Source organism: Pocillopora verrucosa, chromosome 6 (genome assembly GCF_036669915.1).
Source record: "Pocillopora verrucosa isolate sample1 chromosome 6, ASM3666991v2, whole genome shotgun sequence".
In the NCBI taxonomy this organism is placed as follows: domain Eukaryota; kingdom Metazoa; phylum Cnidaria; class Anthozoa; order Scleractinia; family Pocilloporidae; genus Pocillopora; species Pocillopora verrucosa.
The window spans coordinates 16810381-16828228 of NC_089317.1; the positions used below are offsets into that span (position 1 = coordinate 16810381).

General features: G+C 37.4%; 2 protein-coding genes across 4 annotated transcripts; one reads left to right on the forward strand and one right to left on the reverse strand.

The window, feature by feature from the left end:
- The first annotated feature begins 4730 nt into the window (after positions 1–4730).
- LOC131787279 (profilin-2-like) lies at positions 4731–6399 on the forward strand. The gene is made up of 3 exons (XM_059104375.2): positions 4731–4866; positions 5582–5756; positions 5860–6399. Exons 2-3 carry the CDS (start codon positions 5646–5648, stop codon positions 6130–6132), a joined length of 384 nt encoding a protein of 127 aa, XP_058960358.1. The 5' UTR covers positions 4731–4866; positions 5582–5645; the 3' UTR covers positions 6133–6399.
- Positions 6400–7932: 1533 nt separating this feature from the next.
- On the reverse strand, positions 7933–17447 carry LOC131787251 (E3 ubiquitin-protein ligase RNF13-like). 3 transcript variants are annotated; one of them, XM_066168794.1, is made up of 12 exons: positions 17309–17447; positions 16004–16075; positions 15636–15741; positions 14519–14602; positions 13842–13973; positions 13326–13410; positions 13048–13088; positions 12388–12431; positions 11653–11770; positions 10687–10780; positions 10216–10299; positions 7933–9691 (listed from the first exon to the last, which is right to left on the reverse strand). In XM_066168794.1, exons 3-12 carry the CDS (start codon positions 15726–15728, stop codon positions 9462–9464), a joined length of 1005 nt encoding a protein of 334 aa, XP_066024891.1. In that variant the 5' UTR covers positions 15729–15741; positions 16004–16075; positions 17309–17447; the 3' UTR covers positions 7933–9461. The 3 variants fall into 3 exon arrangements, with proteins under 3 accessions (XP_066024891.1, XP_058960330.2, XP_066024890.1); XM_059104347.2 differs by having other exon boundaries at positions 15976–16075; XM_066168793.1 differs by having other exon boundaries at positions 15966–16075.
- Between the last annotated feature and the right edge of the window lie 401 nt (positions 17448–17848).

Consider the following 17848-nt stretch of genomic DNA (forward strand, 5'->3'; position numbering starts at 1 on the left):
TGTAGACTGACGGTGCTACACATACAGTTCTAAAGTACTTTGCTATGTTAAGTAGAGTTCCAACTTCGTTCGCTACTCTTGAAGATTACCTTGTATGTGAACTTGATGACTGCAAAGGTTTAGAAAGATCTTTATGTAGCAACAAGCCCATATTGTTCAACAGATTATGACATTTAGAGGTACACCTTTTGAAACCACTATGAAATTTTTTTCTGTACGAATGCTATCCATAAGAGATAAAGCCGCCCATAGGAACCAAAAACTGCGTGAAACTTTACTGACTCGCCTCAGTGTTACAGCCTGTCTGTGTCGCAGGCCAAGCGAGAAGTCTGCCCACGCTAATTGCGGTAACTGTCATTAAGGACACCCCACTGAAAACTTAAGCTGTGAGGCGTTCTGATCTTTGAATTTTGGTTAACATTTGCATCTGTTCGTTTATGTGGGAAGTTAACATGGCGGCAAACATAAGCTAAGTAATGAGCATGATGGCGGATGAAGGGAAGACTCCTTGTGAGGAGCAATGAGGACCAGGACCTTTCCTAACGACGTAGGGATGAACAGGAAAAAGTTCAGCGCTGCCAAAGATATAACGTGGCCTTGCAAGTCATATACATCAGGAGAAAATATATTACGCCCTCGCACAGCATGTGCTCTTCATTTCTAGAGGGGTTCGTCTTTCTCGCAGTCTCAAAATAGTAAATTTTACAAGGTTTTGTTATTCAGTGCTGCAAATAAAGTTTTTTAGTATTTTGCTATGTTTAGAAACATCTCTTGCGTTTGGCTCTCCTGGTTTAGGCTGGCTTTGTCTAACAGCTTGATAATGGCTGAGGCGCAACAGATTCTCGTGTAAGTATAAGCAGAATTAAATTATCAAGTAGAGAGCGGTTACCATTGTCATTACGACTCCAAAGACGAATTCCCACAGGCGTCACCTCCACTCAATAACCAACAGCAGCTCAAAACTGTACCAACTCGCCTCATCGTCACAACTTGTTTGTACCTCAGGCCCAGCAACAGAACTAGAGGTCAGCCGACACTTACTGCGGTTGCTGTCATTGGAGATAATGTAAAGAGTGAATGTAAAACATCCGTAAGGGTCATATAGTAGTTTACCAAAGGCTGCCAGGTAGGCTGACTTATAGAGCGCGCTATATGTGTATACTTAGATGGTTGTGTAAATTTTCATTTGCATTTGTTATCATGACACTCGTCGCACGTCTCTCCCCAATTATAGTCATTACAGTTTCCCGAACCTCTCACAGTCCAGTATTCTGGGGGCTCCGCTTACGTTTCGAGGAAGTACTCGTCATTGCTTTGCGTTTTTGACAACATTTAGTCTCAGTCACCTTGATGATCCAACCGGTTTCGGAGCTTTTAGAGCTATGCAATTAAATTCGTTCTTTTCCTGTGCATATCGTGCAAATCATAAGGGTAACGTCTTTTTAGCTAAATTTGAATTATTTTCGAGAAATTAGTCTCTAATAACATGGTCTGGTTGACTGTGTAGGAGGGCTGGACGAGGGAGCATTTGGCTGAGGGTCATGACATACGGACTGAGCGCTGCGAGATATGTGCATCATCATGATGAACGAGAGCCAAGTATTTAATAGGACTCTATAGAGCAGCGCAGGCCAACCACAAAAAAGATTCCACAAGAAAAGAAAACTTTTCCTTTTATTTTTCCGAGTCAAAACACGAAACTCACTTTTCGTCGAAAAACGTGACTTTTCAGTTTTCTTACGTCTGCTATCCTTCACGTTTTTCTTCTTTTAGCAACAAAGCCGTACGAGTGCAGGACCAAAGAGCTTTTTCCGGACTAATTACTGAAGATATGTCAATTATAACCAGGATGAGGACAACAGCGATCACAAGGAAAGTAGAAATGAAATCAGGTAACTTTATTTGGCATTACCAACTGAGTTAATTTTCCCTTCGTCATTCTCTTTGATGTGATGTGATTCTCTTTGATGTGAATCAGTCTCAGTAGATAGTCAAATGAATACTCTTTTCAGATCGATAAATTTATTGTTATGTTTCATGTTAAAATGTTGCCACAAGTCCACCTTCCAGGAAATTCATCGATTTGCGAACATGAGAGAATGCTATGTTTAAAAAACGTATCTCAGTACTACTTTATGTTTCCAATAACAACATGAACTCAACTTTAAACTTAAGAGAAAACTTGCTTGATTTTTGGAATGAATTTCTCTAATTTACAAATGAATTCCAGGCTTTTTTTTTCTAGGCTTCTACGAATATCTTCATCGACACATTTTAAGTCTCTCCTCATTTTCAAGTTTGAGATATGATATCATGCTTCTACAGCTTGTCTTCGATTATGATAAAGTTTGGACATAGCGCGCACTATCACTGGTTGAAAGAGCGCGCTTTATCAGAGTACAAAATACGAATAATTTAGTTTTATAAATAGCACTATTTTGAGATAGTATCTCTATCCCGAACTCCTTAGTCCGGAGATTTTCACTTTCCTTAAGCGTGTTAGAATATAATCAGTATTTCTTCTTTCGGTAAGAGGAGGATTGCCACAGACATGGAAAATAAAAAAAACACAGTAGACTACCCATGCAAGTATTATTGTTTTTTTTTTTGTTTTTTTTTTTGGGGGGGGGGATAAGTGGGTTGAGGTGGGGCCTCGCTCTTTGTTCGGCTGTTATCTTGGGTGTGAGAGTTTACGATTAAAAAAAAATTGACACGTGACTTGGCTAAGTACAAACTGGCTAAAAACGAATTTAGAAAACATCCAAGCATTTGAGAATTTCGGCATTTCAGAATTTCGGCATTTCCGAAACAGCAAAACGAAACGACTGGAACGAAACAAGCGAAACAGGCTAAACAAGCTAAGCGACTAAAGCGAAACGACCGTAACGACCAAAACGAAACGACCGTTATGACCAAAACAAAACCACTGCAACGATGGAGACGAGTGGAGGATGAAATGTCACGCGCGGAATATGTAGACTTCACTTCAGATATTCTCTCGCATAATAAGGCCGTCTCACGAAACTTTATATTTTCCTCCTCGCGAGCAGTTGAAATTATTATTTGACACTTCTATGTAGCTTCCAGGACGGAACGCCAGCCCTATCGAATACCAAGCGTTTACGGAAAGGAGACGAAGAAACAGATAACGATATTCAGTGACAGCCTCTACGTCCGTGATTGTTTCATTGATTTTTTTCATGAAAGTTTCCTCGACGCGTTACGCCAAGCCAATGGCAATCGAGAGATAACTGAAATTCCCCGTGAGGTAGATCAGGAGTAGACTATAATAGCAACGAGACGAATATGACGGCTGAAACTTCTAGGCATTATTTTCGTTTGTTTCGTTTCGTTTTGCAGTTTCGGATTTCAGAACATGCCGAGAATTTCGTGGAAAATTGAATAACAGTGGCATTTTTCTCCATGTAATTTTTCTAAATTGATGGGGTAGGATTATCTATATCTTAAACTTTTTTGGTTGTCTACTGGGAAATGTCATGTAACGGGGCAAAGCCTAATCACTAGTGACAAGTACCCACGTACGCACGGACGACGGTCAAATGCCGGGGGGGAGGGGGTATATTGAAACTTCAAATTGTTCGGCGCATAATAGGATTGGTAATTAGAGTAGTTATCTCAGCGACCAATCAGAACATAGGTGAAAACGCAAATGGCTTAGTCGCGACTGTTTCTAGTCTTGCATCTGATTGGGTAATTTAGTATTATCAACTGGGTTGATAAAGTAAATTGGCCACCGTAATGATTTTCCAACGTTGGCCCCTCCTTAGAGGCAATGGAGGAATTGTGCATGAGTTGTGTTTGTGTTTAATCAGTGACTGCAAGGCAACGTTAAATGGCGGCTGAAGGGAAGACTCCTTGGGAAGCAAGACCAGGATGATGAAATTTCCCACAGATGCAGGGACGGAGAGAAAACTGTTTAAAGCAGCGAGAGCTCTACTGTGGTAAAGTCCACGTACATCGTAATTTGTACGTCTTAATTTGCAAATGAGGGTTGCAGAGATCACCAGAGAATATTGGACCCGGAATCTACCTTATTCCAACCAAACATCGGGATAAAATAACAATTACAGCAGTCAACTGTCAAAAAAAAAATTGTCAAAAAAGGGAAAGCTACTTACAATTCTTTAAGGCGTTATTCCTGAGTCACGAGATTTTCCCTTGTATTTTGGTAAGGAAAACGTTTCTGACAATAAACAACGGCAGCTGAGAAAGATTGTTTTCCTTTCTCTCGTGCCCCGTCTCTCGGCGTTTTCTAGCAATGATCGACTTACCTAATAAAGGGGAACGAGGATTCCCGCCTTAACTCGAGTTAACTTCGTATCTGAAGAGTGCAAAACACATTGGACCATACGGACGAGTGGCTTGGGAACTAGGCTAACTTTGAACTCGACATGATAAATGCATAAAAATGCATAAAACGCCGAATTGTATTTACCATGTTAACTTCACACGCTACTGTTTAACAAATAGAGAAGCCTTGACTGTGCTCTGTTCTGTTGTAAAGCACGCAGGAAGCGGCTAGAGCACGAAAGAAGTGTAGGGGGAAACACGAGACGTAGTCGAGTATTTCTCCCTACTTCTTGAGTACTACACTTTTGCCTGAAGTTTTTTAGTTTCTAATACAGGATCTGAAAGTGAAATGTTCAGTGAAATTCGGCCCAATCGTAGCTCACAAAAATACGCAAGTTATTTCACATGACAAGTAGAAAACAAACTGTTCAAGGCGAGTGTATTATGAATGAACAACAGCCGAATTCACTAAGACAAAAAGATCGCTTGGAATGACAGCGCCGTAAAACTCAGTTGCAGTGACTGATCTGGCCTTCCACTCAACGCATCGGAAAGGTAATCAGGGCAAACTCTTATTTTTTCACTCGAAGGGTAGTCGATTTAGTTCCTGAGGCTTGCTCCACTGCGATGACCGAAGATCGCTATGATTAGCTAGCCGCGATAGACCTTAAGTCGCTCTGACACCGTCATGATTAGTATGAATTTTAACAGTTATGCCAGGTTATATTTTTCATAATTCCTGTTTTTTCTATTTGAAATCGAAACTTTATACACTATACAAGTGTTAGCTGTGTTTGATTTTTATTACCGTACGTAAACTCGCAATCTAACTGAGCGTGAAAACCGTTAAAAAAACTCGGACTGTCTATCTTGTTTTATCTTTGAGGATTTTTGTCTCTGCTCACGTTACAGTAACGTAAATTAATGCGCCTGGCATTTTTGCAAACCTTTGCTCGCTTGTTCCGAAATTTCACTTTTATTAACGAAAGAAAAGCTAGAAAGAAGTCCCGGAAAAGGTCGGACATATTACGATTTGGCAGATGGCCTGACAGCTTTAGCTCAGTTCTATGCTCTATACTCTCATAGAGCACACTCTTTCAACCAATGACAGTACGTGTTATATCCGAGCTTTATTATAAATATTCATAGAATGCTCTCGATTAATCAGATTTTTCCATTTCTTTCCCATCACATGAATGCGAGGTTCTTACGTCACTAGCATGTGAACGTCAGCTTTCTACAAATTTGAATTCTCCATTTTGGATTGCAGAGCTTTCGTAACGATTGACTGTTGAAACTGTACACCGATTTTTTCCCTGGTTATTGGATGAAACATGTCCTGGCAAAGTTACGTGGACAACAGCCTCGTGGGTACAGGAAAAGTTCAGAAGGCAGCCATATTTGGCTTAGACGGTTCGCCTTGGGCCAGCAGCCCTGGATTCTCGGTAAGAAATCTGGTGAAATAAAAAGAGCAGGAATAGATTCAAAATCTCAAGCTTCAGTGATAACTTAACAGTTTTCTTACAGATGTGAAAATATGTTTGATAGGTATCTCAGCCAGAAGCGCAAGAGATGATAAAGAGCCTTAAGGATGGTAGCGTCTCAGGCAAGAACATTGCTGGAACGAAATACATGATGCTGCGGAACGACAAGGACAAGAAAGCGGCGTACTTAAAAATGAAAGACAAAGGAGGCTTTTGCGCGTGTTTGACCAACAAGGCTCTCATTCTTGGTGGCTACGATGAAAGTGCTGGCGGTGCTGGAAATTGCAATCAGTGTGTGGAAACCGTAGCAGAACATCTCATTGCTTCAGGATTTTAATGTTTGAGTAGAACCTTAAAACACAATCTAAGGCAAAGAACACATATAGTGGTATTTGGTAATGGTTTGTGTGTTCCTATGACTTTAGCTCAGAGATTTACACACCTTTAAGCAAGATGTTTAGAACAATTTTCTCTAGAAGCACTGTAAGTTTTCATGTTCCGTTTAAGACGTTTTCATTTGTTTAACGGATAGATTGTGCTAACTGTTGGCTAAAGCTTTGAAAGAAGTAAAGCTTTCTGATGTATGAATCCCTACTTGTTTTGCCTAGTAATATTTCACGGGAGAGTCAATTTCTGTGACTCAATTTCGTCTATAACGAAGTTTACCAGCGGATTTTTAAATTTCCCATCTTTAGTCTCAAGTGCAATGTTGATAACGATTCGTTTCAACTTACCCGAATCAAAAGTTCTTCAATCAAACCATACCCAGAACGGGTTCAAACTGGGGTTGTGCGTTTCCCAGAGCATCCATTTTTCTCATGGGGAAAGATTCACACAGATCGTGGAAAACCCTTCAATTCATGGAATTCTGCAAAGTGCTAATTGGGCCTGGAAAGTCTTGAAATTTGGAAACGAGTTACAGGAAGTCAGAGAAGGTGAATAAAGGTCATACTCTTTCAAGAACGAAAGAGAAAAAAAATGCTGTAATCTTAAAATCATTATCACTTCAATTTGAAAACAACTTTTCAGTCATAGGTTATGGAAATCTCATTAGTCAAGAAAGTTTTGGAATTCATGGTCTTGACAGAGTAGAAACTTCATAAGACTTTCTTTTTGAATCACAGGTGAGCCAGCTTCCTTGACTCCCTCCTAGCCCAACCATTAGTTTAGCAAGCTCTGTTTGCTGTTTCAAAGTTACCTAAGACTGATGTGTTGTGCCTGAAGACAAAACACCTTGCTTATAACGCTTCCTCAATATGCTTACCAAAAGATTGGAAAGCTCTTTAACATGTCAGAATCTGAGGGTCTTTGACCACACCCAAGAGACATGGGTTTGTTAGCCTGGATTAAAGTCACAACAGCCTAAGGTTGATGAATACTAAATTCCTTTTCATGGTAGCAATAAAGGCATCCAGGACAGTAGAATTTTGATGTCAGGTATGGTGAATATTTGGTGCAACTCCTTGGAAATGGACCATGTTAAGCAAAACATCTAGTGCAGATTACCTTGCTGGTTCTTTAGCAAATTTTAACTTCCTGTGCCAATTTCTCCAAGTTTCATTGACAGTTAGCAGATCCTAATGTTATAACTTTGGACAGGGGATATAGTAAGATCAGTATTTTTCACAAGAAAACATTTTTGACCCATGCACATACATAAAGTTCGGAATCCTCAAATGAGACATGAACTGTAATTCCACTAAAAAGGCAGTTGCATAGAAAACCAAGAATAGTATTAGTAGATGACTAACCATGAATGGATGGTTCTCTTATTTCAATCATTCACCACTGTGAATACGCACTTGTAATCAAAACAGAACCAGGAGTAGTGTTCAAAGATGACTAAACATGAATGGATGGTTCTTTTATTTCAATCATTCACCACTGTGAATATGCACTTGTAATCAAAACAGAACCAGGAGTAGTGTTCAAAGATGACTAAACATGAATGGATGGTTCTTTTATTTCAATCATTCACCACTGTGAATATGCACTTGTAATCAAAACAGAACCAGGAGTAGTGTTCAAAGATGACTAAACATGAATGGATGGTTCTTTTATTTCAATCATTCACCACTGTGAATATGCACTTGTAATCAAAACAGAACCAGGAGTAGTGTTCAAAGATGACTAAACATGAATGGATGGTTCTTTTATTTCAATCATTCACCACTGTGAATATGCACTTGTAATCAAAACAGAACCAGGAGTAGTGTTCAAAGATGACTAAACATGAATGGATGGTTCTTTTGTTTCAATCATTTACCACTGTGAATATGCACTTGTAATAAAAAAAAGAAAGAAAAGGCATTTATAACAAGGAACTACTCTAAACATAATTTGGTACAAGTACAAGTATTAAATTAAAATTTTCAAGGTAATAAATTCCTCTTAATTATATACAAAAACTTAAGGACTTCAGTTCATGGGAAGCAAATTCAATTGAGGAGTTCAATGCAATGTTTTGTGTTATCTTCAGGCAACTTTAAAATGAATGATTACATAAAGTCCATTGATTAAATGCTTAAATCTTCTAAGCTTATCTACAAATATGCACATACGCACAAATTGACATGTGTCAATACAAGTTGAAATATCTCGTATAAATCTATATCCTCACTTCTACAACAGTCTGAGAACAATTCCTTCTGTGGTTGAAATTATGTCTTGCAGGAAAGAAAAAGCTGCTATCAATCCATAACAGATTAATGCCCAAATACTGTCATATTCTTTGGTTAAAGTGAAACAAGAAATCAAACATTGGTTGTCCTACATCAAGTTTAATTTCTAAAAATTAAGTAGTTCATTAAACCAATTCTGCTCTATCCTCTTTTTTTGAATATAATAAAATGTAAGTACATATTTCAAATATTTGATTTCTTAGTCGTTCTCGAGCAGGAGAATAGAATACCAAAGCCAGTTGTGACTTATTCTAGTGCAATTCTAAGCAAAAAGTTATTTAGATAAACAAGCTCCTACTGATTAGTATCAGTCTACCAGTGGAAAAAAAACTATTGAAAATGTTTGCACATAAGATTACATTAAAACAGGAACATATGTAACCCCCTTTTTTAAACAGCTTAGTTAAATTCACAATCACAAAAACTAACATAACAAGGTAACAGCTCTGAGTGGGAAAACTAGTTTGAGTTTTGCTGAGGTCTTATTTACATTCAGAGATACTAAGAGCAAGTCCTAACTTTACATGTAACCTCTCCCTTCAATATCCATACATTATGCAGAGAATGGGTGATGACAATACTCAAACCTATCAGGAAGCTGTTATCTTAATCTGATACCAAATTCCCATAACTAATTTTCCAGAAAAATTTCATTTGCTAGAAGGGAGCGTTAACAATTGGATCTCAGGAGTTAAAGGGTTAAAATAAGAAATAACATGTTGCATGCCAGTGGATAGACATCTGAATCAAACAACCACATACAACTTGATGTACCTACCAACTACGATTGCTTATAGAAGAAAGTAAGATTTTGTAGATCAGTCTTGCCTTGCAATTTCATTGTTTGAAACTTTCAGCTCACAATCACCTCACAAGCAGGATTCAACATGAAGATCCTGTATGTTGATTTATCGATGGTTATTCAAAAAGAGTTCAGAAAAAGTAAATGTACACTCAGTCTGGTTTCTCTATGAGCTGTTTATGACTAGACCGTCATTGTAACAGAATTTCTACGTTGGGATGTCCCTGAGATGAGTGGAGTTGTTTCATCAGCCTCAGCCTCAGCCTCATAACTTGTTTCGCCCACGGATTCCAAATCAGTTCTCCCAGATCTGCTTCTTGCCAACCCCCTGTTGTTTGCTACTGGTCTTTTACAGACAGGACAAGTTCTTTTCCCTTCTGTGAGCCAGGGATCCACACACTTACAGTGGTAAGCTTCCAGGAAATAAAATAAAATAATTGTTGTAATTACAAGATAACATGTATGCTGTAAATATAATATAAATTAATCATAAGCAATGAGTAATGGTTTTCATTTAATGAACTGAGGCAATTTTAAAAACTTCACTTGTTTTTAATCTTCATCTTGTTGTGAAACCCAAATACATTATATTTAGCCATGTGCCTCTTAAATTAGGGATCACAAAAGTCCACAAAATGCAGTCAAAGCCTCAGCAAATACCTTCCCTCCTACTTTTGTGCCCTATACCCCCTCTCCCAAGCATCATTTATACACTTACATTGTAACCCTTCAACTCCCATGAATGACCAAACAAAATTTCTCCTTACAATAACAATACAGCTAACTGATGAGCGATATCAATTAGATGACTATTAGTTGATCCAATACCAAATTCTCCAAGCTAACATCCTAAGAACTGTGTGACACACATTAAGGAGAATTACTTATGAGAACTTGGGAGTTAAAGGGTTCAGTGATAGAGGTTGAAAGTGCATACCATGCTCACAAGGAAGTATCCGCAACCTATCACCATCCTTGTACTCATCCAAACAAATGGCACAAACATCATAATAATCTTCTCCTAAATCATTTAAACAAACAACATGTGAATAGATATTTGACTGGTTAAGTGACCACATGACCACGTAGCAGGAATGGGACAACCAAAAGACAAAGAAACAGAGCACTAGCAAAGAAATGGCATAAATTTAATTTGGTATGAGCTCAAAGTACTTTAATATGTAAATTAAGTGGCTGGTGGCCGTGGAGAGGACTGGAACTCAAATCCACCAGATCTCATATCTGATTCCTACAATGGTAAACCACTATTACCAGCATGCTGTCTCAATAAAATAAGATGGTAATCCACTGCAAACAGCACCTCTCTTTAGAATTCAATTAAAAAGAGATGAGGCCATCACATTTCTTGAAATAAACTAATTATTGTGCACTGTACATTTGTAATTACCTTTCTTAAATTTTTTCGTCGGAATCTTTTTCAAAGTTGATGGAGATAACCTGTTGCGCCTTTGTTCTAGGTAATGTCTGTAGTAGCGACTGATCTGTTCAAAAATCACAGATTTTTTTGTAATATTACAACATATTATATCATCAAGATAATAAGCCCCTCTGTTCAGATACTACAATCAAATTGTTTATGTTAAGGTATTTAACCCTTCCACTACCTGTAATGATCAAGACATAATTTTTCCTTACAGTACCAGTACAGTATCAAGAAGACAAGAGATGAGAATGGTAAAATATGTTAACTTAAGGATTATCAATAGATTCAACACCAAATTCTCAGAATAAACTTTATGAGAAGTGTATGGCCAACTTAACAGAAAATTTTTAATGAGATATTAGGAGTGAAAGTGTTTAAGTAATGGAAAGTTGACGATTGGCATAAACAGCTCCTACTCTTGGCTGTTTCTGAAACATATTGGCTCAGAAGGGAGGGACGTACATGCATTATGTCCTTTGTCAGTGTGCTATCATATGGTACATAAAACAGACATGATTAGGGAACAAATTTGAGCCAGGGATGTAAAAAGAAGATTACTTTGTTCTAAATGTCCAAGTGTGAAATTTACTCTCAAGTAAGGTGATTTAAAAAATAACAATACTGCAAAAATGATTTCTCAGTGAAACTGTTGTTACCTCAGATACAACCACTAAAACCAATAGATGAACAAAAATTCTTTTGGAATATCTCATGCAACCTTATCCAAACTGAAGGAAAATATATTATTCTTTTGTCTTCATTATAATTGTCCTCTTTGCATCACTCCAAGCTTAAAACATTTTTTTAATTCAGAAGGAGTGATGGAAGTAAAGAGGGAAAATTAGCATACACAAATAATTATAAAGGTATTAGGGTAAAAATAAAAAAAACTGTTATCACTATGGAATAGGGTCTGGGTGGCACACTCACCATAAACATTGCCATCAAAATAAAACAGATTCCTACAATGATTGCAAAAGGAATCATATAGAATTCATAACTCCAAAGGGGAGGAAGCTCCTGAGGGGTGAGATACACTCTACTGTTTCTGTGGAAAAGAATCAAACCAAAAGTCAACCACTTGTCATCAGAATTAATTGCTTCACTTTTCAAATTACAAAAAGTGGGCTTAGATTGAGTGTTTTGTACCACTTCATAGCTTAATAATGGTTGCACAAACTATTTATGTTTTGTTTTTATGATACATTCTTGAAGCTATTATAACCATGTTTACAGTTACCTAGACATGTACAAAGAAAAAGCACACTTCCAGTCTGAACAACATTAAAAATGTACATTTTTGGATGCCAACAATTCAAGACCAGAACAACTTCTTGCAAGAAAAATAATACTAAAGAAAAAAAGTCAAAGAAAAAAAATAACCAGAAGAAAGAAAGAAGGAAAGAAAGAAAGGTAGGAACAGACAAGGAAAGGAGTAAAGGAGGGGTGGGGAAGGGCAGAAGGAAGAAAGGAAGGAGGGAAGGAAGGAAGAAAATAGGGAAGAGATATGCATCAAACCACAAAACTGATTTACCAAAGAGGGACGGCTTTGCCCTTAAAGGAAATTTAAAAAGGTTATTTTCCTAGTGTTCCATGTTTCTCCCAACAGTCTACATGTATTTTTGCACCTCTGTACACAACTAGTCGCACATGAAAAGTACTTACGGCAAATTTTCGAAGTCATTATTTTCTAAAATCTCACCAGTTCTCTAAATAGTAGACAGAAAATCAAAATGACACATTCTTCAAATACATGAAACATTTATCTGCTGATTAATCAGAGATGATGCATTACATATGTCCAATGCACACAATGAGCTAATTCAAAGTAAAACTCAGAGCAACATACCCTAAGAAATCAATGTCAAAACCAGCAAAACAGAAAATTGAGAAAGAATGTGGGCTGCTTTTCCACTGCTAAGCCAATCATACTCAACTCATTTTTTCCTCAAACATTTAACCACTACATCCAAAGATCTGATTGTTAATTCTACTCTCTAGCTACCAACGATTTCCTTGCATATTAGTTACAAGATTTTGGTGTAAGATCAAGACAACAACTGTTACCTACTAAGTTTGAGTAGTCTCATCACCTGTTTGCTGGATAATGTATAGATATTACGAGAGAAGTTACATGCGAATCACTTTTCAGTTGAAGGGTTAAGACTGTTGTGTTTCCTGATAAAAGTTCATTGTTTAACAGTGAGTATAAGCCAATTCTTTATTTTCAATGCCTGGAAGTTTGACCATTTTATGTAAATGCTTCAACAAGTGACTCAGCAGATGTGAGAAACATTCACAACTGCTTCCCTTTACCATACTTACCTTCCCTACAAACACAACTGGTAGATCCACATCATCTATATCTAAAATAAACATAACGATTATATCATAGGAATATGAGCTGAGAAAATGCAACACATGTGTGTGCACAGAGAAATAAATCATTGTTTGTTGAAAATGAAGACACAGAGAAAAGCATGATTTCCCAAAGATTTATACTTCACCTTTTCAAAAGGGTTATGTTATTTAAATAATTATGTTCTCATAAGACAATTAAAACAGCACTTGAACAGCAAATCCACCAAACTACTAAACCTTACCTCCTGCTTCAATAGGATCAACTTCATCACTTGTGAGACTTCGTATGATAGCAGCATCAAAGCCACCTCTGGTAGCCTCTATGCCCTGGAATCAAACCAAAAAAATGTGTTAAACTACTGCCTCCATTAAATGGAGTGTGAGCATCAAGGGTGTCTGGGGGCTTCCACTGTGTCCAACTGCCACAGCTGCCAAATTCCAGACACCAATCTGAGCCTCCATTTCACACACCTGCCAACACTGTTCTCCTCAATGAATCAGTGCTGGTTACCTTTTTTAAATTTTCAATTATCAAATTCCAACCAACTGAAGACAGAGCAAGTGCAAAAAGAAAAGAAAAGAAAGAAGATCTGATGTGTACAATCACTATTCCGTTGCCGCCGCCTTCTACACAATAAAATAAATTATCTTTCAATTGCTCATTTGGCAAGGACCAAATCTTGACTCACAGATAGTGCAGGGTGTATATTTCTGTTACAGTAGATAATAATGCATTAAATGAAATGGACTTGGCATACCTGGGTGGAAGGTTTACAATGTCCAAAATCAATGAGGAGAAAGACGTTTCCATCATATGAAATATTCGGGTAGCTGCTTTTGTGCATCACTTCTGTGCATGCATCTTTAGGATTAGCCAGGAATACCACACCCTAAAAATCACAAAAAAAATTGTGTTTATAGCTTTATTGCATAGGATGGTGTCCTATCATTGATTCCCACTTACTAAATGCATTGTTCTTGACATGTGTCTTGGTGCTGCAGTACATGCGAGGGGTACTACTTAATTGGCATTTGTTTCCTAAAAACAAAACTAATAATTCCTTATTTTGAAAACTCTTTCTCTACACATTTCATATAACATTTGACAATTTACACCCTAATATCACTATGCATATTCTCTACACTATTATCTGTATCTTTCCTAAGGTGCTGACAAAGAGAATTTGTTTAAAAATCGAGTGCTTCTTTCACTGATCATCTCTTTCATTCTTGTGACCTTGATGTGTGATTCAATGGTGATATTGGAAGGAGAAATTGGTTGGTGTCACTTTTAGAGGCCAAAGGGCTAATTAATTGGATTATAAGCACAAAAATTGTCTCCAAGGTTGTCTTCAGCCATTATTTGTTCATCAAACCTCACAGTTTTTGCCTCTAAGAGCTGACAATATCTGTAGGCAAAAAGACGAGGGCTCACCTCCAAGCGTGGAGAAGAGACCATATCACCAAATGAAACCCATGCATAATCATAACAGTCTTCCCTATTAGTACCATTTCCAATCTACAAGAAAATTGAACGATAATACAAAAATCACAAATAATTCAACTTTGGAATTCAGATTTTACTAGGTTTAAGATACGATGGTGATTACAGCTCTACTGATACATTTTGTTTGTCACAACAGTAATCTTTCCTGTTAGGGTGTCACAAGAAATTTAAAAAAACTGGACATGAATCCTGAAATAAATACAATTACTTTCATGTAGAAGTTCTTCTAACAGATTATGAAGTAATACAAACATCTAGACTCCTTTCAACTCACACTCTGCATAGTTGTATGTATCTCAATTTTATATCATGTTCAAAAAAAATATGAGCTTCTTCCAAAGATCATAACTGCATGTCGAAAAATCAACAAAAAACCTTATTGTTGATGAAATGATTTTCAAATGAGTGCCATAGGTAACCTAGGACTGCACTGCTTTTGACTGTCAAATTCCATCGTTGATATTAAAAAAAAAACACTTTGATTATAACTAAAAGAGGTGATATGGCTATAAGCATTTACCCATTTACCCCTAACATTAGTATGCATATTTTCCATACTGTTCTCCTTGCATTTCCAAAAAAGCTGACAAGGAGAATTTGTGTAACAGTCAAGAGCTGCTTCAGTTGGTGATCATATGCTCTATTCTCATAACTTTCATATTTGATTTAGGGATAACAGAGTAAGGAGAAATTAGATGCTAGTCATTCTTAGGGGCTAAAGGATCAATATTTGATGTAAACAAATATATCCATATACAATGTAGTATATATCATTAACATGCTTTGAACAGTTTTGTTTAAAAACTTCTGGCTATATTTCCCTTTTCATAAACAGGAATTTGAATTACAACTAAGGGAAATTCCCAAATGGAATTAGATGTATCAACACAACAAAGATAGTCATGTAAACAAACAATACATGCAGGGAAGTTGATCTAAAGAAAGGAGTAGTTGAAAAAAAAGAAAAAAAAATGCATTGTGAAGGTCAACATTTACAACTACGAGGACATTTAGAAACATCAAGTTCACTACAATTTATCCTCACCACACAAACTTGATTGGGTTGGTCACAAAACCCAAACTGGCTCACATAAAGGAACATGAATCCTTTAATTATCCACCAACTGCCGCTTGACATAATCAATACTTTACTGAAAAGTGAACCATAAAAATACTTTTATATTTATACATAACGAATCGTAGTAACTGAAAAATGTGTAAAAGTAATAGTAAATAACACTAACATCAAATTTTGTTGCCATTTGGGCCAGATGACTAAGAGAAAGCAGACATGCTTAAAAGAGTCCATGTTCCAATTTTCAGATCATAATGATAACAGTGTGACATATCCTCTTTATCACAGAGGATTTCTAACCTGACCTGACCTGTAAAGAGTTCCACAGTACTGCTCACCACTGAATTATGCTGGTTGGTCTTCACCCTTAGGTTTTCAGCAAATGTTTTGATCTTGTGGTGTATCCCTTCCTAAAAAGCCAGAGAACCTGGTGTTTGTCAACAAGCTTTGGCTAAGAAGTACCCACTTCGTTTAACACATAAAATCATTGCCAATTTACCATGGCAACAACCAATACGGTAATTCAAATGCCTGGTGGATATTTCACTTTGGTCAACCTAACTCCTCCTCAATCCTACTTTCCTTCTGCGAAATGTCTCCATTACAACACACTAGTAATGTAATTAATCGTTTTGTATTGCTATTAGTTCTTCCATCTCCTGATATATATATACATTTAATTTTGCAATACACAAGGAACGATCGGGCTATGTCAGAAGAGATGCTCCTTCGAGATATTTCCTTCTTGTTGCGAACTTTATCAACCCTGCAATGCATTTCCCAAAATTATCATTTCTCCTCCTTGTACAGACTTATTATTTTTTTTGAGCCAAAAAGGCCAAATAGGCCAAAAAGGCCAGTTGATCGTGTATTCTCTGGCCTTTGAACAAAGAGATGTCAGTACATCCCATGTCACGCAGCAGAGGTACAAGAAAGTTTCATGTTACGCCATGCCATTTTGAGGATTTATCTTAAAAACACGAGCAGATCACGAGTATTTGAGCGTGTGGAGGTGCATCTTAACGGACCAAACGCTCAGATACCTAGATGAAAGCGATACTTTCAAATGATTCGATAATTGTTATAAATAGTCTAAGCGTTTTAGTTTTCATACGACCCATAATTTTCGATTCGTGTGTCGACGTTGTGGTTTTCTGGTACTCATGTCAAGACAGAACTATAAAATTTAAGCTAACAAATCTTATGCAATAAAACGGTACAATTATTACAAACAAGTCATAAAGAAATAATTTTTTTCTTTCCTACAACCTAAAGTCATAAATTGATAGAAAAATAATGTTTAGTAAACGGCGAAGGCTGCGTTTTTTAAGTAAGAATGAGCTATGTGTTTACATGGGTTGCGTTTCCACAACACTGATCTCGAATCCTCTCTGTGTTATATAAGCATTCGTAGCTTTCTTGATCACTCTCTTGCTAATTTCAGTGGTCAGATGAAGGCATTTCTTAATCCCGAAACCTTTCCTAAAAATACTGCAAATCATTTCAATGCACGTCGTTTCGACTTAATTTCACTTTCAGCTGGTTTCAGGCGAGCCCGTCTTCCTGGCTATATGGGCGATTGCAAGACTTAGTTCAACCGATAATCTCAGAAATATCACTTAAAAATTAGCCTTTAAACCAACCTTAGTGAATTCCTGTTTTGAAACCACTACATGTCATTTAACTGGGACTTTCCTAGCTGTCCGTTATCTTCCTGATTCTGCCCTACCATAAAGCATTTACGTTTAGTTGGAGCGTTTCAGGTGTGTTTGCCATTTTTGGTGATTGATTGCGTAGGGACCTTCTAATCGGGTTCAAAGACGGCCCTGCTGGGGCTTGCAGATTAGGGGCTCTAGACGACTAGACATGCAAGATCCGTGCAAGATGGTGTGATCTTTGTTCGCGCCAAAATGCGTAGATGTCCCGCGGTGAAATACAAAGGTGTTACAAAGACGCCTCTTTTAAAACGCGACTAAAACTTTTCAGTTTTTAATCTCGACCTGCTTGAGCAAAGAGTTTCGCGTTTCAATAGGTAAAGTGGCCTTTTTTCAGCTTGGACAAGCTCGTCACTCCTGAGAAAGTTGGTCATTGTCAAGGTTTTTATTTCGGGAGTTTAACTGCGCTGTAGTGGCCGTTAGCATTGCACAGGGGGGCTGGCTACTGGTGGAGGTTTAACTTTACCT

Excerpts from the sequence above, each read along its gene's own strand:
- LOC131787279 (XM_059104375.2), top strand. The coding sequence starts at position 5,646 with ATGTCCTGGCAAAGTTACGTGGACAACAGCCTCGTGGGTACAGGAAAA. Across the intron at positions 5,757-5,859 it reads CCAGCAGCCCTGGATTCTCG|GTATCTCAGCCAGAAGCGCA; the intron begins GTAAGAAATCTG and ends TATGTTTGATAG.
- LOC131787251 (XM_066168794.1), bottom strand. The coding sequence starts at position 15,728 with ATGTCAAGCGGCAGTTGGTGGATAATTAAAGGATTCATGTTCCTTTAT. Across the intron at positions 10,300-10,686 it reads GACGAAAAAATTTAAGAAAG|GAGAAGATTATTATGATGTT; the intron begins GTAATTACAAAT and ends TAAATGATTTAG. Across the intron at positions 9,692-10,215 it reads GATACTTCCTTGTGAGCATG|CTTACCACTGTAAGTGTGTG; the intron begins GTATGCACTTTC and ends ATTTCCTGGAAG.